The following is a 21709-nucleotide window of genomic DNA, read 5'->3' as shown; positions in this document are numbered from 1 at the left end:
TCTGTGTTAAATATATATGAGTGTGTGTTTGTGTGTGTGTGTAAATATAATAAATTTCTCACAGATTTTTGATTGTCACCTTGTTCCTCCTGCCTACCCCCCTTGCTTCTGTGAATATTTATAACCAGGGTTTTGAAAAAGAGGCTTGTGTGTGGATTAAGATGCATGGGATGGGGGGGGGCATACAAAGGACTACACAGCTCTAGAAGCCTTTTGTTTTCGAGAGCTGTCCCTGAGCCAGGAGTGGGAGCATACACATTAGCACTAAATATTGGTTTTGGCAGCTCTCTGAGCTAGGCACAAGGGCCATTGTTCCACTTACTGGCAGCAGAGCGCTGTTTAGAATATGTAGCTGTTGTGAACGTCCAAGATGTTTCTTATTGGGCCGGGTCTGGTTTTAGTCTCAACCAGTGTTTCCCAAACTTGGGTCTCCAGCTGTTTTTGGACTACAACTCCCATCACCCCTTGCTAGCAGGACCAGTGGTCAGGGAGGATGGCAGTTGTAGTCCAAAAACAGCTGAAGACCCAAGTTTGGGAAGCCCTGCTTAGTAGATGAATCAGCTAAAGCTCTTGATTTATTGTGGAGGGCCATTAGGTGAGGAGGTGCATTTCAGCTCCTGGGGCTGCAAAGGGACAGCAGTCTTGTTTAGTTTCTGAGGCTGTTCTGATGATGACTACATAAATGTAGCTGTATTTTAAAAAGTGTTTTTCTTTGAAGAATAGCATTTTTTGTTTACTGAATGATCAGCTGCCTTTGGAGTCATCACCTGATGGCAGGCACTTATACAGACTGGCACCTTGAGATCTAGAATGAAAGTGCCTGGTGAGTCTCCCTGGGGAGAGCATTCCACAAGCAGGGAGCCACCACAGAAAAGGCCCCTTCTTGTGTTGCCGCCCTCCAGGCCTTTTGTGGAGGAGGCACACAAAGAAGGGCCTCGGGTGATGATTCCAGGGTCAAGGTTGGTTCTTCACAATCAGCCATAATTACACAACCTGAACTTGCCAGCATGGGACTGAATCCCACCTGCAACAGTGACGGTCTGGAAGCGCCCACAGTCTGGAAGCATTCAAACTCCAGAGGCTCTATTGCAGAGGTCAGACTTGCCTGTAGATGCCACTGTAGATCACCAGTGTTGAAGCAATGATTCTTCAACATCAACTTTGTTGGACTGGTCATATTGTGTGGATGCCTGATTATCGTCTTCCAAAGCAACTACTCTATTCCAAGCTTAAAAATGGAAAGTGTAATGCTGGTGGTCAACAAAAGAGGTTTAAAGACTGTCTCAAGGCAAATCTAAAAAAATGTAATATAAACACCGACAACTGGGAAACACTGGCATGCGAGTGTTCCAGTTGGAGAACAGCCTTTACCAAAGGCAGTGGCGTAGCGTGGGTTGTCAGCACCCAGGGCAAGGCAAGTAATTTGCGCCCCCTAACCCGGTAGGGGCAGAGATCTGTGAGTGCGAGCGCCCCCCCCCCCAGATGTTGCGCCCGGTGCGGCCGGCCCCCCCTGCACCCCCCACGCTACGCCACTGACCAAAGGTGTCATGGACTTTGAAGACACTCGAACTCAGAACGCAAGGGAGAAACATGCTAAGAGGAAGGCACGCTTGGCAAATCCACACCGTGATCAGCTCCTGCCCGGGAACCAATGTCCCCACTGTGGAAGGACGTGTGGGTCCAGAATTGGCCTCCATAGTCACTTACGGAGTCATTGTTAAAACCGTGTTTATGGAAGACAATCTTACTCGGCTACGAGTGATTGCCAATGAAGAAGAAACATGCGGCCCTCTTCCCTCAGTGTTTGCAAGGATGCAGGGAGAGGAGAGGGGAGAAAGCAAGGGGTAGAAAATAAGGTAGGGAGACCAGGAAGAAGAGAAATAAAAGGGAAAGAGGAGAGGAGGAAGGAGAGCTCAAGATAAAGCATAATCCAGAAGTGGAGCAATCTCTAGCAAGCACTATGTGCTGGGAAATTGTTAGAGGTGTCTGGTGTGTGAAAGCAGCTGCTGGTTTCTCTATCGGTATTGCTCAACTGGATGCATTGAAGCACATTGGTAGGTGGGCTTTTCTGACATTTTGCTGGCTGCTGTCTGTCACCACACCCCCTACTTCCATGTCAATCAGTCCAAAGGAAAAGATGCATCCAGCCTTTTTCCATCGGTTGTTGTTGAAGCTTTGCTTTTAACAGCAGCCTTGTCTGAAAACAATAGCAGGCATGTTGTTGTTTTTTTAATGCACAGCTCTCTAAATTCTCCCTTTTGTTTTGTTTTTTGATGTGCTGCTTTATTATTTTAAGTGACTATTACCTGCTCTCAGATTATATGATTCATGGAGGGGAGTATAAAGTGTCCAAAGCTGTAATCCTTCCCCCATTTACCTGGAAGTAAACCAGCCCTGTATTCAAGAGGACTTACTTCTTTCAGACCAGGTTAGGGCTGTATCGTTTTTAGCCTGTTGGAAGGGGACCTAATCCCCTCCAGATGTTGTTGGTCTTCAGATGCCATCACCTGAGCATTGGCTATGCTGGCTGGGACAGAGTTTGAGCTGAACATCAGAAGCAGGGCCACAGGTTCCCTTCCCTGGCCTAAGTAGCTATCTGCATTTAAATAGCCTGAGAGCAAAATAGGATGTCTCTGCTTTAAAAGAAACACACCAAAACCCCACAATACGATCATTTCACCAGAAGATGGTGCTAAATAATGCCAAATAATTTCGCTGGACTCACTCTGCTTCCCCCAGCATTCATTTCATAATATTCACGCCAATACATTTTGTTTATATCGGAATTATTTTGTGCTGACATTTTGAAGGCCTTCATTTGCTGATTTTTCAGCAGAAGGACAAAGAAATGTGGGAAGCTCTTTTCAACAAAAATCCAAGGCCTGTGTTTGAATATATATTCAATGTTCAAGTGTACATTGCAAAATGGCACCACACTCTTAAGAGCATTTGTTTGGGTGGGCGCATGTTGTATACATCATAGTAACCAGAAATGTTGGTATTCCAGAAGGAGAAGTCTACATAGACTGAGAAAAGCAGGGAGCCTGTCCACCTGCCCTCCATAATTGGTGCCCCAATGCTTCCTCTTTCACCACCTTTAAAAAAGCCCTGGGTTCAGGTAATAAGAAGAGGCAAGGCTGTAGCTCAGTAGCAGAGCAAGTGCGTTTCGTGCAAAAGGTCGCAGGTTCAATCCTTAGCATCTCCAGGTAGAGAAAGAGTCCTATCTGAAACCTTGGAAGGTCACTGGCAGTCAGTGTAGACAAAATACTAAGCTAGATGGACCATGGCAACTTCCTATGTTTCTATGTTGTTCATTTTCAATTTAATTTATTTACTGAGCAGTTTTTTTAAATTCTCAGATTTCATACTGTAGGCAGCAGTGAAGTATCATGAAAGCATTCATGCCCAGCTCTAGGTTGTGTGAGTGGGGGGGCATTTGTTCAATAAAAACTTCTAATTTATACAGGGGTTCCACACCTAGGCGGAGAGAATGCAGCTATAAATAAATGTAAAGAAGTGCAGAACTGATACAAATTCTGAATCCTAACTTTAGTTGTTGTTTGGCTGATTAAAAAAAAGAAGATAATATTACTGGTCTATAATTAGATCTCCCCCACCCTATAGCTTTTCTTGAAGAATATCCTGATTCACAATGTGAACCCCCTGAATGGTGGTTGGACTTTCTTGGTACTTCTCTGATTTTTTAAATTTTTTATTAGTGTTGATGTTATTGTTATTATGGCATTTCTGTGCTATTTTGGTTGATCTTCCGCTCCTGGTGAAATCCTGTGGAACTGGATGAAACTCTTGTAATATGTTTTCAGATCCACCTACTTTTCTGCTGCAGTAGAGATACTGAATGTTTTTTGAATTGTCCCAGTGACTTTAGCCAATTTGTGGTCCTGTGTGTGTGTGTGTGTGCATTTTTACATATTTACTGTCATGAGGTGAGAAAACACACAACAAAATCAATATGGTTAAGTATTCTCCACTTACCTAAAAGGTGAGAAATACAGGGCAACACTTCATGGTTTCACTTCCTTTGGAGGGGAGAGAGAGCACAGTGGATATTTACGGCATATTTGGTTTATTTGGAATTATACCAGCAGAGCCTAATGAAAGCAAGCAGACTTGTGAAAAGAGACAGCTAAACTGCTGATTCTGCACCAGATTTTCCGAAGCAACAGTGTATTCCCCATAATTTCCAGGCTAGCAAAAATTTTCTCAGCTGTCTCTACGTCTGTCTGTCTCATTTTCAAAGCTGCCACAGACTTTAGGTGCCTGTTCCCAAATTCTGATGGGTATCACATTCCTAAGGCAGGAAAGAAACTGCAGGTCATTAAAGTACCCCTTTTTACATCCCTGGTCACGGTTGTGCCCAGTTTGTTGGGCACAACCATGACAAGCCCATTTATGCTAATCCAAAAAAGAAAAAGCTACAATCACCACACCATTAAAATAACGGCACTGCCTTTTATGCTTGAGAATGCTGACCACTGAAGGAAACGATGGGTCATGTTCATTTATTTTTTTTATTAACCTTTTCAAAGAATTGCTCCAGTTCTATAAGACTTAATAAGACGCCGAGGCTAATAACAGAAATAAACTAGCAAGTGAGATTAGTAAATGAATGGAAAATGTGGCAGAGAGATTTGTGTTAACCCTCATGTTAACATAATGTTAAACATAATTACATTATTTTGATTCAGGAGTGCCACATCTAAAACCCAAAAGAGGAAACCATGTAAATGTCAGGAATCTCATTAACTTTTTTTTACTGTTTTTTGTAAATGCCTATTAATAATTCGGATTTCAAGCTGCAGCCATGCTGATTTCACTGGACACTTAGCAGATCCACTCTTTAGATCATTAAGGATGAATACTTATCCTATGGCATTGAGCTTGAGCACCGGATGCTATGCATTTCTTTAATCTGCAACTGTAAATTCTTTTCCTTAATCATCTGAAATGATGCCATTAGGTTAGTCTTCATGATATAGTACAAAAGATTCATTTAAAGATGGGCAGCCCTTGTCAGTCTGAATTTATTGGCTCTGAATCAGGTCTTCCAGGACCTAGAGTCTAGCCTTTCCTATGCAGGGGTTTCCAAGGGTCTTGATCACATTGGTGCAGTCATTCACAAGCCAAAAACCTCCTATGTCTGCAGCACTCCTCTCAAAGTAGGCTCTTCCCCATCTCTCTCTCTCTGCAGGAGAGGGGAGAAGGGCCCAGTCTCCACCAGAAGAGATGCAACAGGCATCTAGATTTGCACAGCATTGTGATGACTGCAGCTTCCATAACAATGTAACACACAAGTGTGAAGGTCCAAGGCCTCAGGAGCTGCTTGTGGCTCTCCCAGTGCAGTTTAGGCGCATTGATAGGACTGATGCAATCCACTCCAGACAGTTTGTAGCAGCCTTGGAGGATTCTGTCCTAAGGTATGTACCACTTATTTAATTGGCATACAACAAACCTGTGGCTTGACGTGCCTGGGGATCCATCTTAAGCTTTCTGGAATCAAATTAATCCTCTGGAATCCTGAAAGGGATCCGCCCAGGGAGACCCTCAAATCCATCCCCAGAATCCAGTTATTTTTAGAATCTAGATTCGTTGGAAGACACAAAGTGTTGAACAAGCATACGAGAAGGTTCCGCACCGAGAGATCTTCTTGCTCGACTTCGCTGGCTTCATTCTTAATTCATCTAGGTTTCGCTCTGACATCATCCAAGTTTCATTTGCTTTTCTTCTTGTAAATGTCAAGTATTACTACGGAGTCACCTGTGAAATGGCATAAGCAAAAGAAGAAAAATGGCTTACTGGTGAGATGAATGATAACAATCCAAACACAACTTGATTTTGTTCCATACTGGGGGAAAAGAAGTGAACTCACTTCGGGGCCAGCAGCTGACAGCCCTGGAGCAAAATCTAGCCCCTGAACGGAGCCAACAGCCACTCTCTGCACTGCCAAACTAGAAGTAAGAGTGAGCTGCAGGAGAAAGTGTTGCTGGTGAGTCACAAGAGACTGGGAGAGGCAGTGCCCTTTGCTCCCGTTTCAGAGTAGCTCTGCAGCAAGATTATCTGCTAACCAAGGTGTGTGTGTGGGGGGTCTCACTTCCCCCATGAACAGGCAATCTTATCCACAACTGAGAGACAGACCACCTACTTCAGCAACCCCAAGTTGGTTGGGGGGTCCCATTAACTCCCTAGCACATGGCCCATAATAATCTAGTTTTAGGGTGATTTTGCACATTTACTGACCATGCGAAAGACTGAAGTTTGTTCCATGCATCTTATCTCTATCATGCATACAGGAACATGTGACCAGGGATAGCCTCCCTCTGAAAATGGTAATTACCGAAACTTGCCCCTTCACATATGCACCTGCATGCATGGTGACTATAGGCTTTCTGCTTATTACTAACCTTGCTTGCTAGTTCACTTCTGCTTTTAGCCTCAGTGCAATGTCTTCTTATCATTTATAGCACTGGACCCACCTACCACCCATGGGGGGGAAATTACAACTAGGGCCTGGCAAGTGAATGTGCAAGTTCTACTAGCCCTGATTTAACTGTGAGGAATAAGAATCAAGTGACCAGGCAGGGAACTGAGAGAAGCCAAGGGAATTTATTTTCTTTCTTTCCTCCCTTCCCTTTTTAACCTTTCGATGTGCCACCAATGTATAAGAGAAGAACATGTGCAAACTAATTTTTAAAAATGGTAACTTTTGAGGATTTGTTTACAAGACTGGACTAACCCCAAATCATGCGGACGAGGAATTCTCCTGTGTTGTAGCAAAAGAGAGTGAGGAAAACGCTCCCCACAAAAATGGCAGCTATGCCGGGTGCACTTAGCTTTTCAAAGAGAGGGTACACCCACTTCCCAGTCACCGAGTAAATCCACAGAGACCTAGAAAAGAATGCATTTTAGTTTGGACATCTTAAGTTAGAACATAGCATCCCAGCTGGGCTTGCCGTTTCCTTGGGAAGAATGTGGCATCTAAGGGCCAAAGTACAAGCTAGGACAAACATTTAAAAGGCTTGCTCGAACTGTACATTGAAGAAGAAGAAGAAATGCAGTCATGGGGTTCTAGCTCAGAAGGTGTTCTAGTTTCTTTCCCAAAATTGCCGCCATTACCCTGCCCCAGCTGCTTTTAGCCCTTGAAGACACATTAAGGGGCCAATAGCTTGGGTGAGATTATTGGTTTTTGGGTTTTTTTAAACACACCTGCATTTATTCACAGGTACACAAACACCTAAAAGATCTTTTTTTCTGCCTGTGGTAGCCAGATGTTTTGTTATGCAGATCTCTATGTGGGAACACCATTTAGTGAAAGAAAACAGCAAAAACATAAATGCAAGTCGTCTGACATGGTAAATTTTAGGTAAAGGGGTGGGGGGTAAAGAGGTAGTTCTGAGGAGGTAGTTCATCCCCTAAATACTCTTGTCTGGGATCCAACACCAGACTTGAATGGCAGAGGGCTTGGGCACCAGCAGAGGCTAAGAATATTCAAGGCCTTCCATCCAGGTTCAGAGGATAACATTCAACCCCCCCACCATGATCACACTGCCACATTGCATTAGGATGAGCTTCACCTATGGGCCAGAAGTTCCATTCCTTCTGGAATACGGACACCTTCTTAAAAGCGAGTTTTCTGGGGGAATCTCGAAGGGCCTTGCTCCATGCTCACAACAGCCAAACTAATAGACAGTACAAATCACAGCAAGCAAACTCGTGCATGGGAAAGGAATTTCAATAAGCGGCATGAATAATCTCATTAAGTTTAGGATCTGATTAGGCTAAAAAGGCCCCTCACGAGGCCTAATGTATGGTTGTATAATGCACTTGTTCAACAGTTCCAAAGCTTGTCTAAAGTCTGATCAGGAATCTATTGTAGCTGAATAGTCGGGATTTCTTTCAGCAGGGTTAAGCAAGGACCGTCTTTTCAACAGAGGACTTTGTGGCTGCATGTAATAACTAGGTGAGAGAAGGCATTCCCTCTTGGCTTCCTGCCTGTTACAGAGGGATGCCAAAGCATCATGTGAAAGAGACTTTCTTCATTAAAAAAACAAAGATCTTACCAACAGCCATAGGCAGCACCCCCAATTACTAATATGCTGATCCCTTTTCCCTTTGATGGAGAACGATGTGGGGTAATCAAGAGGTCCATCAGGGACAACGGTAATATAATAGTGTGCTGGGAAGAAAATACAGTGTGTCACACAAAATTGTACTCGTGTTGAATTTATGAAACTCACCATTGCTTACAATAAAGTGTACAGAGCTTTGGCCTGGCCTTTCTAACGCGAGTCTTTCAGCCAATGTCCTGATTGGCTGTTGGCTGAATGTTCTATGTGGTAACGTTCTGGGGCAAAGACAATGGGCTTTTTGTTCTTTCAACCAGAGGATTAAAACAAAAACACTGCTATTGATTCTCAATGCCTTATTTTAAGGGATATCCCTTCCTTTAGAGCAGTGTGTCCCAAACTTGGGTCTCCAGCTGCTTTTGTACTACAATCCACACCATCCCTGACCACTGGTCCTGCTAGGAGATGGGAGTTGGTCCAAAAACAGCTGGAGACCCAAGTCTGAGAAACCCTGCTTTAGAGGGTTGCTTTGTCCTATATACTTCCGGGCCTGTCTTTTTCAGGAAGAAAGGAGATGGGGTTCATGAAGCTGGCAGATGCCTGGATTTTAGCACCTCTGCTCTTTCCCAGAGGAATTCCTGATATCAGAGGCTGTGTCCCATAGCATCAAGGAAAGGAGACACCCTTTCCCCTGGTCTAACCTAGACTTTTGCACCACCCTTGCTTTTGACAGTCAGGATACCCTATGCTGAGTGCCTTCATTCCTTGGCAATGCTGCCAACTTGGTAACAGTAGGTGGAAGGGACGGGGAATAGCTAACACACCCACACCCCAGCCTCAGAACTATTAGGGTAAGGCAACAGTAGAGAGTTTTAATGCGTGCACTGCTGCTATAGCCGTATCTTGCTCTCACCTTTTCAGCATGTACAAGGAAGAAGGGCCGTTGCTCAGTGGTAGAACATGTGATTTGCATGCACAAGGTCCCAAGTTCAAACCCCAGCTTCTCCAGGTAGGACTGAAACACCTCTGAAACCCTGAAGATCCATCAGTTAGTGTAGACCAGGGGTAACCAATGTGGTGCCTGGCACATGTTGCTGGACTACAACTCCCATCAACCCTGACCATTGACCATACTGGCTGAAGCTGATGGGAGCTGAAGTCCAATATTTGGAAGGCATCACACTGGCTACCCATGGAACAATGCTGAGCTAGAGGCAACTTCATATGTAACTTCCCCTAGAAAACAGGAAGGTACGCCTCACTTAAGCTCACCATGATCCAATAGTAGAGGCTAGGGAACTAGCTTATGCAGTGGTACCTTGGTTCTCAAAAGCCTTGGTTCCCAAATGCCGAAAACCTGGAAGTGTGTGTTCCGGTGTTTGAACGTTTTTCAGAAGCCAAACATCCGATGCAGCTGTCAGCTATTGTTTCTGAGGCATCTGCACCAATCAGAACCTGCGCCTTGGTTTTCAAACATTTCGGAAGTCAAACAGACTTCCGGAACAGATTAAGTTTGGACTTTTGTTTTTGCTATTTATTTTGCGTTTTTGATTTTGAGGCTTTTTCAGTTAATTTGTTTTTGTGACTGTGTGGAACCCAGTTCAGCTACTGAATGAATGTGTGACTATGGAAATGGATAAAAGCCCCCCATCCAAACAATGACTATCGTCGGTGTAGTAAGATTTTTTTAAATTATTTTTTTATCATCTACAGTACTGTCTTACTTATTTTATAGTACAGTAAAATGATTATTGCTTTCATTTTATGGATCAATGCTCTCATTAGATAGTAAAATTCATGTTAAATTCCTGTTTTAGGGGTTGTTTTTAAAAGTCTGGAACAGATTAATCCGTTTTGCATTACTTTCTATGGGAAAGCACACCTTAGTTTTGGAATGCTTTGGTTTTGGAGCAGACTTCCAGAACGGATTAAGTTTGAGAACCACGTTCCACTGTACAGATATAGATAGATGGTGCATTTTAATAATAATAATATCCTGTCATTCCATAGTGCGTGCTCTATAGTGCGTGCTCTATATTTTTAGGTTCACTTGGCTCTGGCGATTGTACTATTTCTAGAACCTTCGTATGTTTTGCCTGTTATTGCAAAACACAGAAGTACTGCATGATTGACTAGTTATTGCAAAGCTTTCCATTTGCCACTGGCTTTCAATTAGCTCTCTAAATGAATTCTTTTTACTAGACAATGGACTGCTGCAATGGCATTAGTAATGGACCATATACTGCAACTTAAAACTAGTTGAAAGCCCTTTAAATGCATTTTGTTTTTTTCTCAGGCAAAGTGGTCCCTACTCATAGCAATTTTTAATATGACTCCAGTCACACCACACACCATGAGTCATTAAAGGCAATTAAACTTCATTGCCACTATAATGTATTGTTTAATCTAGCATTCATTCAAATAAATGCAAGCTTTGTTCTTTAAGCAAATAATTTAAAAAACCTGTTTAAAAAGCAAGTCTTAATAATTAGGCCTGGATTGACACCAATCTCCAAGGGTTGGCAAAAATGGCTGGAAACAGTGACTCATTCTTGTATTTTCCATTAACAGTTTTCTTTTCAGCTTCACTTGTAACAAGTGAAACTGAAAAAGGAAAACAATTATCACAGAGAGGGGAGAAAAGGCATTATTTCTCAGTCCTCCCCCTCCCACACTCTAAAAAAACAAAAACAAAACCAAACCCCAAACCCACTAATTTGAACAAAAGCTGTATGTAATGATTTTGCTGTTAATGAATGGGTTGCTTAAAATACTGTATTACGTTCCGACTGCTTATGAAAGTTTTTTTTTACTTTGAGTTCTGTATTACTTTGTTTTGATTTATTTACTGATACAAGTTAATTAAATGCTTTGCTTTCTGAGGGAAAGCATATTAGTTTTCCACCCTTACTGAGATGGCATAATACGATGCTAGCAGTTTCAGTTTACAGTGGTACCTCGGGTTCAGAACTTTATTCGTTCCGGAGGTCCGTTCTTAACCTGAAACTGTTCTTAACCCGATACACCACTTTAGCTAATGGGGCCTCCTGCCGCCGCCGTGCGATTTCTGTTCTGTTCTGAAACAAAGTTCTTAACCCAAGGTACTATTTCTGGGTTAGCAAAGTCTGTAACCTGAAGCGTCTGTAACCCGAGGTACCACTGTATATATAAATATTGAATGGAAAAGGTTTTCTTGGGGGAATCTACGTTTGTCTGAGGCAGTGGTTCCAAATGTCCAACCCTTAGAGAACGCTTTCCAGATAGAATTGCCTGTACTGGTGGTGTCTCTGCAGGTCTGCTATAGAACCCCTGAACACTGCAAAGGATTCTAGGAAGTGGCATACAGTCAGTTAATATGGAGTGTTGGCCAGGTTTGATGGGCCATACCATCATCGCTCACAGTCAGGGCATTCTACAATGCATGCAACATTCCCTAGGGGGCACTATGGGGCTGAGGCCTCTACAGCCCGCCCCCCCATGTCTGTTGGGATGGGGCTCTGGCACGCAAATGTCGCATCAGGAGGAGGCCTGGTCCCATCCCTGGATATGCATGGTGGGTGGTGTTGGTAGGTATGAAACTTCCTTTTCTTACAGATGAAGTAGGTAAACAGTTAGCAAGTGAAGGACAGCATCACAGTAGGTTGAAGGTTTTCCCTGCCCCAACCCTCCCCATACAAATATTACTGATTATTCACAGATGTGAACAAGTTCTCTTGAATCAAGTTCCAGTGTACGTGGGGATATGTTTTGCCTTCCTTCTCCCTGCACTGGCACATGGCGGTTATCTAGTAAGGCAAGTTTGGGGCAATGTGATGGTGCTTAGCTCTTCTTAACTCTTCTGCCTCCTTCAAAACTTCACAGATTTGTTCATAAGGGAACTTGAATCGCTTAGAAATTTCTGGTTTTCTTAGGAAGCACGGAAAGAACAAATCTTAGCTGAAGGGATCCATCATTTAGCTCCATGCCTAGGTTGAATAATTCATGCAGAATGATTTGCCCATTGAGCGAGTGTCACATCACTTCTGAAAAATGGGCTCATTCTAACTTCTCGGAAACATAAAAGATTTAAGCTATGACTTTTTTATGTTTTGTTTGTTTAAACAGGTTCATAAGGCTTGTGGCTGCTATCCTGCACCGATTTTCCACATGTGCCAATGGAAGTGGCTCAGTCCCACCATGCCATACTCTGCTGGTGTGAGGATAATGTTAGAGGAAACTAACATTATAGGGTGTCAAGAGGTCAGATCATAAAAATGGGTCTTTATGTAGCACCCATCTATGTTAGTAGCCTATAATGGCACTGAGTAGGGAATCCAGGCTGAGTCTTGGATATGATTGCTGTTTCATTTGTTTTGGTTCTTATGACTCATTGCCCTTCTTCCACATGACTAGCATTCCAGAGGAGCGAGTGATGCAAACAAACCCATTTGTGCAGACGATAAAGGCAGAATTTGGGTTGTCACTGCAAGGAATATTGATCTTTTCGTAGCACTGTCCTGAGTAAGAGCCAGTAGCCTCATTCACTACGGAAGGTTGATAGAATCAAGCTTGAACGTCCTGAGTATGATGGTTATTTCATTCATTTAGGCTCTTACGATTCATACTGAACTTTTTCACCCACCTATTCCCAAGACGACATTTCGTGAATTCTGCACACACCCACAGCTTCTATTTTACTGGTAGCATCTTTGCCCAGAGCAGTAAAGATTCCCCCCCCCCCCATTTCCTTTCATTTCTGTTTTTGGCTAAAAATGAAATTTAAAATGTAAGATGCAGGAGTCAGCCAGCCATCATTTTTGCACTGCTGCTTGTTGTTTCTACTCACATTTGCTGCTTGACTGGAGAGCTCCTGCTACATACCTTTTTGGATTCTTTTACTCCGTTCTAAAAACCACCAAACATTCATTTGTATTCCCAGACATTCTGCATTGTATAACACTCTGTTTACAGCAACAGCACTCTCATTCTTTTATATGCACTGCAGTAACCTAGAAAGTGTCTCTCTCTCCCCACCCTATCCTGCCACCCCGTTTAATGACTTCACATCTTTCAATTGACTTACACTTGGCAAGCAACAATTCACTGATATTTTCCCCTATGCTTTAAGGCTTTCTTTAGCAATTCACATGCCTGCTCATTGCCTGTCTCGGCTTAAAGAGAAAGCAAGGAAGCTACAAATAAAAATTTGCAGAATCTGGGCATGTTCCTGCCAAAGTTACCGTAAGCACATCTTATTAAATTTGATGAGAGAGATTAAGTATATATTGACTCTCCCACCGAGATCAGTAGGAATTAAAAGTGCATAATTGGCTGGATCATGTCTGCTTTCCCTTGCATCCATCATGCAATGTTTGAATATTTATTGCAAATTGCCTTTGTTCCATTTTGCTGTTGTTGCTTTACATTTTACTCACCATAGCATGATTCAGCCATAAAGGAAGGACGGCATCAAGGCTCTTGGGATAAACAAGCTCCCGATCATAAAGGTATAGTGCCCAAAACAACGTAAACACTGTCTGAAACAGAGTATTAAAAGAAAAAGGTGATGAATTTATCTAACACAAGCATCTAACAAAGTACTTTCCACTTCTCTCAGATAGAGGACTGTGGCAAGCTTCTTCCTGTCACAGCACTCCAGAATAATGAGTTGTGAAATGAGGGGCTGGGATTCACTTATGCAAGGTTTCAAACAGTATCACAACAGTATGTATTTTATTATTTTAGAAATCATTTAGTGCTGTAACCAACTCTGGGCCACAGAACCTACATAAGCTTTTAGTCCTGGAAAATGTGATGTACAGGCGACAACCATTTTGTGAGGGGTTCTGTTCCTGGCCCCTGCGCACATTGGCAGAGCGTGCATAAGCCCTCTCCACCCTGTTACTCCCCTACCACATTCCTCCCTCTTCTGGGCCCAAAAGGATCCATGTGTTGGCGGCCGTATGACAATTGGATGCACCTTAAATGGTTGCCCCCTGTAGCAAAAAAAAAGGCAACATGAATCTTCACATGACTTTCTCCACATGTTCAGTGAATGTGTGAGGGCGGAGAGGGGTTTCTGCCTGCTGGCCATATCAAGTGCCCCTGAGCAGTCCAGAGGGTTACTCTTCCTACACTGGGTAATCAAAGCCAGTTAACACATATACAGCACTAGACTGACAGGCTTCCTGAAAACTTCAGTGTTCCCCAAAGTCCTGAAATTCAGAGCAAATACAAGAACTGTGCTCAGATTATGTTTACTACAACTAATAATAATTATGCATTTATAAAATCATATTGATTGCCTTCTGTTTGGGTACAAAGAGTGCTGTATCATTAAAAGCACACTAGCCAATAAAAAACACCTATGCAAGCAGTTGTCTAATTACTTTTCCTAGGGATGCTCTCTCCTTTGCAATGTTCGATTTGGGAAGAATTTTGTTACTTTTCTCTCACCTCCGCAACATGCATTTAAAGTAGGAGAGCTGTAGTATACCCTTCCCAGAGCTACAATTTCCCAGGATTCCTTGGGGAAAGCCATGTTCTTCAACTGTTATCTTTGGCAAAGACTGGCATGAGCAGGGAAAGAGGGAAAGCTGTGAAGACCACCAGGAGCTGCTTTCTGGGCTAAAAATCCACAAAGCCCAGTGAAAACTATTCAGACCTCATATACAGTGGCACTTTTTCAGCTGGTCTGTCTGGGATCTGTTTTATACTGAAGATGCCAAGGATGCAAAGCATGGACACCATTGCCAAGCAACGGGCCCTTCCACTGGGTGAGAAAGCCAGTAAGGTCTTTATAGTATGAACAATAACCAGATGGGGAGAAAGAGAACTGTGATTTCAACCCTTCTATCAGAAATGGCCTGAACTTTTTTGCTGCATGAGGTGAAGGACAAGATTTCCCCCATCTCTGTTCTGTGCACAGAAGCCAATTAAACTTATTTCAACACTGGTGAAGGAATAGTGTCCTTTACTAGGCAGCAGCTTAGTTTGGAAGGGCCAAGACAGGCTGTATAGCATACCCAAGTCTGTCTTTCCACAGAGGAGAATGACAGAAGGGAGGGGGGTAGGAGGGACAGCCAGGGGGCTGTTGCTGCTGCCTCCGTCCCACTGTAACTGCTGCCTGTGGCAGTCGCCTCACTTTGCCTAACAGTAGGACAGTCTCTGTCTTTGATGATGATCAGATCTACCTTCTGCTTCTCCAAGCGGCTTAACGACAAACATCGCCCTCATTCATTAAGAACAGGCTTTAAGCCGAAAAAGTGAATATTAGCTATTGAGAAAGCTTTCTCAATGGGTGCATTTCAACACAAGAAAAATAATTACAGCATCAGTTGTGCTTTCTTGGCCTTGTTTTCTCTGCTGAGTGTGAGTCCACATTAGAGCAAACCAGGGACACAGGAGCTGAGAAAGGATGTTCTCCTACTAAAAATAGTATGCATTGTTTATAATCAGAAGCAAGTCCGTCTCTACACTTAGTGATCCCTCACACCTGGTGATCCCTCTACGGGAGTAGAAAAAAATGGCTTTGGAAACAGTACACTCTGCTCATTTTTCGCCAAAAGAAATTGTCTCAATTTTACCTGACTTTCCTTGCTTGCATTTTCACAGGTTTAAAGTGGAGTATTAGTGTCTGATGCTTACTCTACTACATAGCTACACATGAATTATTTTTTCATACTAAACATGGGACGCTTCAAGTGAAATGTGTTTAACTGAGGCTGAGGTTCAGTTCAGGCATATTTTGGCAATATGCAGCAGAAAACAGAAGTGTGAGTATAAACACACCCACACATATCCCTTCTGTTGCATGTTGTAAGATGCTAAATGGCCCTTAAGGTGCTTATCTGGATTTTGGAAGTCGGCAGATAAAAAAAGGTAAAAAGGGGTCCCTGGATGTTTAAATCCAGTCAAAGGTGACTATGGGTTGCAGCGCTCATCTCGCTTCAGGCGGCATTTGCCCACAAACAGATTTCCAGATTATGTGCCAGAACAGCTAAACCTCTTCTGGTGCAACGGAACACCGTGATGGAAGCCAGAGTGCACGGAAATGTGATTTATCTTCTTGCCACGGCGGTACCTATTTATCTAATTGCACTGGTATGCTTTCAAACTGCTAAGTTGGCAGAAGCTGGGATAGAGCAACAGGAGCTCACCCTGTCGCAAAGATTTGAACTGCTGACCTTCCGATCAGCAAGCCCAAGAGGGTCAGTGGTTTAGATCACAGCACCACCCACTCCCTGATAAGGCAGCAGGTAATATTCATTGGGAAAATAGGAAGTTAGATATAGAGATACAGAGTGCATCTAGGTTGATATTGTCTGCAATGATCTGCAACAGCTCTCCAGAATTTCAGATGGGACCTTTGCCTGCTCTACCTGGAGATGTCAGGAATCAAACCCTCTTTCTTTGTTTCAGTTGCCTTGCTTGGTTTTTGAAAACATGAAGCAGTTGTATTCTATAACACACTAAGTGTCTTTCAGGCAATTATACGGTATATGCTGTTTATATATACTGCTACTATTACAGTATCAATAAAATAATAGTAATAATGAACTATCTTTAATGAATTCTCATTAGTAATAATGTGTTATCATTCATGAGTTATCATTACTTAAAGCATGGTTGGCTCAGAACAATCCTTCCAAAGTAACTAGCGCTTGTCTTCTAATAGTGGCATAATAATGATGATTATGTGTATTTGAAACTCACCATGGAGGTAGGAAAGGCCAGGCTGCCAAAGATCAAGTCTCTGAAGGGGAACATGGACTTAGCAAGTCGCAGTTGCTTCATTAGTACCAGCGCGTCAATCAGCAAGGAGATCCCAAAGTAAACAGCCTGCAGAACCTAAATTAATTACAGCTAATGAGAAGATCTTCATCCATTTTTAATTGTGCACACCTCAATGAACTCTTAAGAAGGCAGTTTTCAGGGTGAACCATGAATCAGCACTGTGGAAAACGCCACTAGCTATATCTATCTTATTTACTGAGAGTGTTTTAATAAATTAGTTTGGGTGGTAAACTTTAACATTGTATTGTTTAATAGACTTATATAATGTTTTATGAGAACTAAGTAGCTTTGTTAGCATCAGTGTGCAAAGATCCACTAATTAAAAAAAAAATCACCTCTAGGGAGTACTATAGCTTATCTGCAAGGTTGAAGTACAGCTATAGACAGACTCTAAAGCTGTGTACACACTGTCATTTACTCTGCATCCAGTGTGATCCCACTTCTAGTTTGGAAAGTGGTGTACACACAATGTTAGTCACAATCCAGCTCCATCCTGTCATTTCTTAGAAAATACTGCATTTTGATGTGCTGTTCGCCAAACCAGCTTCAATAGGAATTGAGGGGGGAAATGGCCAACTGTATTGTAAGCTGGTGATATGTACACAGCCTTAGCAGAGGTCACAAAGGAAATAAAATATTCTAAGTTACATTGAGAGACCGCAATATAAATAAATGAAGGAACAACATTATACGTGAAATTTCAGAGAGGATAAGTTTAGTCTTTATGCCAATCGTGTTCCGGAGCATAAAGCAAGGTGTTCCAATGGGTAGGCCTCCACTGACAGTCACATTCACACCATATATTTAAAGTACATGCCTTCGTTTAAAAAGCTAGGAACTGTAGTTTACCCCTCACAGAGCTACAACTCCTAACACCCTTAAACTACACGGACTGCATGAAGGGGTACAATATGTTTTTGTCCTCTTAGCTTAAGTCACAAATCTGGCTTAATGGTTTATGCATGTATGAAAAAGTAAAAAAAGTTGTCAATTGCAAAGTGTTCAACTGCAGAAAAATAGTAGCGTAGGGTATACATTAGCAGAGACTTCCTAACTTTATGATCAGTCCAACAGCAGAAAAAGGGCCAAGGCACAAAGAGCTGCCTTAGGTATGCCTGTGTCTTGGAGTTTGCATCTCCCCTGCCTTTGAACAGCAGATTTTGGACTCCCTACCATATCACACATTGCGTTTCAGTGTTGTTGTTTTTTAATCCGCAACAATGAGTCTTGTGATACTTGAAAGACTAAGAGCTTTATTCTGGCATTTGCTTTCACAGAAAGCAATCTGCTTTTCCAGTGTTGATCTGTTAAGGTGCCACAAGACAGTGTTGTTCCTGCTCCAACAGATTAACGCAGTGGCCCCTCTGAAACTTTACTTGGGGGGGGGGGGAGGAAAATCTATAGCCCTCCAGATGATGACACCATCCCTGACCACTGCCCAGGAAAAGCAGAGGCACCTGCACAGCAAGGGATGAACATAAGCAAAAGCAGTTAACACAGATTTTAGAAGCAAATTAGATCTGATGGCCAAAGACCCATGGAGAGAGGGAGACCCAGCCGGGTGCGCTTCTGAATCCCTAGGAAATTATGGAGGGTGTGTATAATTTAAACTGCAGTATGGGGTGGAGGATTCAACACATCTCCTGCACAATTACTACTATTACACACTATCCACAGCTTAGTAAAAGCTACCCCCCCCCCCCCGTGGTCTCTTGACACTGGAATTAACTTGTGCAAGGTACTGGGGTGGTTTTAAAAAAGTCTTTTTGGTGGGAAACCACAGGCAGGAAAAGCGTTCTGCTTCCCTGCCCACATAGAATCGTAGTTGGAAGAGACCCTGAGGATCATCTACTCCACCCCCCGGCTGTGCAGGTAGCACCCCCTGGCCAGCCCCAGAGACACAATTTGCCTGGGGAGCTTGTAGCCAGGGCTGTTGCAACGAACAGCTATGCAAGCCTTTGGGAGGCAGAGATGCAAGAGGGCATCAGAGGAAGGAGGAATGGAAAGAGGGACAGAGGCCAGTGTTGCTCGCAACAACCCCTGACCACCATTTCCATGCACCCCAGGGTGCCACGGCACACTGGTTGAAAACCACTGCCCTACGGGGATCAAACTTGCAACCTTGGCATTACCAGCACCATGCTGTAACCAACATGGCTGTCGCGTGCAAAATGGAGCAAGCTTGTTTTCTCCTGCTCCAGAGGCCAGGACCGAAACTGATGGATTCAAGTTACAGGAAAGGAGATTCCAACTAAACAGCAAGAAGAACTTTCTGACAGTAAAAGCTGTTCCACCGTGGAACAGATTACCTCTCCTTCCTTGGAGATTTTTAAGCAGAGGTTGGATGGCCATCCATCACAAGATGCTTCAGTTGTGATTCCTACATTACAAGGGGTTGGACTAGATGACTCTGGGGATCTCTTCCAACTCTACAATTCTATTATTTCCTGCTAGGGTTGCCACCTTTGCTTTGGCAAAATACAGGGCAGGGCAGGGGGGTAGGCGACCCCCCCCCCCAATCTGGTGCTGAAGTGACTTCAGAGCAACCCATTGCAATCTATTGCAGCCTAACAGGACAGCCCCTCTGGAATTTGTCACCCAGGCATGCACACACACACACACACACACACACACACAATTGCAAATCTGCCTCTGCTTTGCTACACAGAGTTTAAATACGGTGATCTTTCACACAGTTTCAAATGCATGCATTTGCAGAGGACTCCACAGCTTGGCAGAGAGAGAGAGAGAGAGAGAGAGAGAGAGAGAGAGAGAGAGAGAAAACCAACCTGAAATACAGGTCAAAACTGTAACAAATACAGTACATAACATATCACTTGGAAATGCGGGAAGATCCTGTATTATACAGGTGGCAACCCCAACCCGCGCTGTACGTATTTCAAACCCGCCCCTCTCCCCCCGCCCCCTAGTTTCAATGGATGGCTAAGGGGCTTCAGGCGAGTGAAACGTATAACTCTAGCCTAGGTCGGGGGTTCGTGGCCGTGGGGACCCCTGTGACCCTCCTCCTGGGGATTCCCACCCCCTCAGCAGGCGCAAGCTGCCCTTGGACCGCCGCCGGTCTCCTGAAGCGCCGATGGCGGGAAGCGAAAGCAGACTGAGGCGAGAGGGGAAGGCCTGGCTCGGCTTCCGCGCGCGCCGCTTACCAGATTGAGGACGGTCAGGAACTTCCACGGCCCGCCGTAGGCGAGGATGTTGTCCGGTTTCTTCTCGCCAGGTCCCGTCGCTATCTTGCTGACGAAGGCGACGAGGAACACGTACCAGGCGAGAGCGAGGCCGTGGAAGAGGAAGAGCGAAGAGACCTTCATGGCGCGCGCGGTGGGGGAACCGGCAGCGGCTCCTCCTTCGCCGCCGCGGGAAGCCGAACGGGGAAGCTAGTCAGCGGGCATCACATTGGCAGCAGCGGCCGAAGTTTTGGCTTCCCTTCCCGTTTTCCTTTGCCGCTGCCGTTCGTTCACGTGAGGCCAGGCTTCGACCTTTGGATTTATATGCTCTCCCTCGAGATTACTCGAGGAGATTAAGGGCCCGAGTTGCATAAGTTTTCGCATGTTTTCGAGGATGGGAGTGGAGCTGGAGGCTTACTGGCATGGCGAAGTTTTCCTTTGAAGTGCTTTGCTTAAAACAACAACCACCCGCCTCGCGAGTCTCTGTTGTTGCGACAGTAGCCCAGGCCAGAGGTTTTCAACCGGCTCCCTTGACCAACTTTCTTTCTGCAGCATCCCTGTGGGGCTCAGGAACCCAGTTATGCCAACCCTTGCCTGCAGAGCTAGCAGACTCTCACCCTTTTTCAAACCCCCTCCTTTGTGGAGTGTTCCCTCAGCCTCCTTTCCCCTTTCCTTGGGAGTCCTCTGGCCTGCTGCTGCCCCTAGTTTCCGAGCTGCACCCCCCCCCCAGCCCTGCCCCAAAGAGAGGTGCCTGCCAGAGCTTATGGCCAGGGATGCTGCAGCAAACAGCTGTGCAAGCCTTCGGGAGACTTGAGAAGGCATCGGAGGAGGGAAGGAAGGAAAGAAAGAGGGACAGAGGCCAGAGTTGCCCATGGCACCCCTGGCCATCATTCAAGGCACCCCAGGATGCCACAGCACACACCGGTTGAAAGCCACTGGTCTAGGCACACTTTTGGATATGGTGAATGAAGACCTGAGGTCTGCTAGTAGCAGCCCAGACCTGTTGCAGCTTTGGGCTTTCACAAACACTTCCAGGGTTTGCGGTCTTGTGCATGCTGGGCTGAAAGTGAGCCACACAGTGGGACTCAGAGGACTTGCCCCCCCCCCATAAGTACTTGAGGGCCCTGGGCCTCCCAAAGGTTAATGGGCATTGCCACTCAAATGGTGTGTGTGTTTGTTGCACTGTGTGATTATGTGGGGCTTACCTGGCCTCCCCCCCCCCATATTTTATTCGAGTTGGCATCCAGGAAACATGTGCAGAGCAACACTCTCAATATTCCATGTGGGCGCCTGGTGGCTGGTTTGCTTAGCTTTCTCCTTGAACTCCACCCATGCTGGCATGTTATATTAACACATTTTCAGAATGTGCCAAGCAGGTGTAAACCTTAAAGAGCAGGCTGAAGGAACAAAGGTCATGGGTAACGGAGCTTAGGTGTTCCTTTTAACTGAGCTGCTGCTTATACGCTTGTTTGTCTAATCACATTAAATTCCAGACACTGCGGCCAGAGAGGAATATAGTTGTAGTGGGGGATGTGGAGAGAAGCAGCCCACGGCTAACAGGAGTGCTCCAGATAATATCAGTTGCACATTGTACTGATACAAAGATTTTCTAAAGCAGGCCATCACTACTATGCCCGTTCTGTGCCAGGGGCATTTATTCACTGCTTT

The 21709-nt window shown here is 44.4% G+C and overlaps 2 protein-coding genes and 1 long non-coding RNA gene across 3 annotated transcripts in view; 1 reads left to right on the top strand and 2 right to left on the bottom strand.

Moving 5' to 3' along the window:
* Positions 1-21709, top strand: part of TMEM170B (transmembrane protein 170B) — a 92981-nt gene that overhangs the window by 31355 nt on the left and 39917 nt on the right. The window lies entirely within an intron of this gene.
* ADTRP (androgen dependent TFPI regulating protein) lies at positions 4514-20415 on the bottom strand. Its single transcript, XM_081015025.1, has 6 exons — positions 20024-20415; positions 16779-16913; positions 13499-13600; positions 8079-8194; positions 6755-6906; positions 4514-5778 (listed from the first exon to the last, which is right to left on the bottom strand). Exons 1-6 carry the CDS (start codon positions 20183-20185, stop codon positions 5732-5734), a joined length of 714 nt encoding a protein of 237 aa, XP_080871151.1. The 5' UTR covers positions 20186-20415; the 3' UTR covers positions 4514-5731.
* Positions 9406-13492, bottom strand: LOC308482183. The gene is made up of 2 exons (XR_013989124.1): positions 11233-13492; positions 9406-11095 (listed from the first exon to the last, which is right to left on the bottom strand). It is a non-coding gene; the product is annotated as an uncharacterized lncRNA (long non-coding RNA).

The sequence above is a fragment of the Podarcis pityusensis genome (assembly GCF_964106645.2).
Source record: "Podarcis pityusensis genome assembly, chromosome: 7".
NCBI lineage: Eukaryota > Metazoa > Chordata > Lepidosauria > Squamata > Lacertidae > Podarcis > Podarcis pityusensis.
This window is presented reverse-complemented; position numbering and strand designations above follow the sequence as displayed.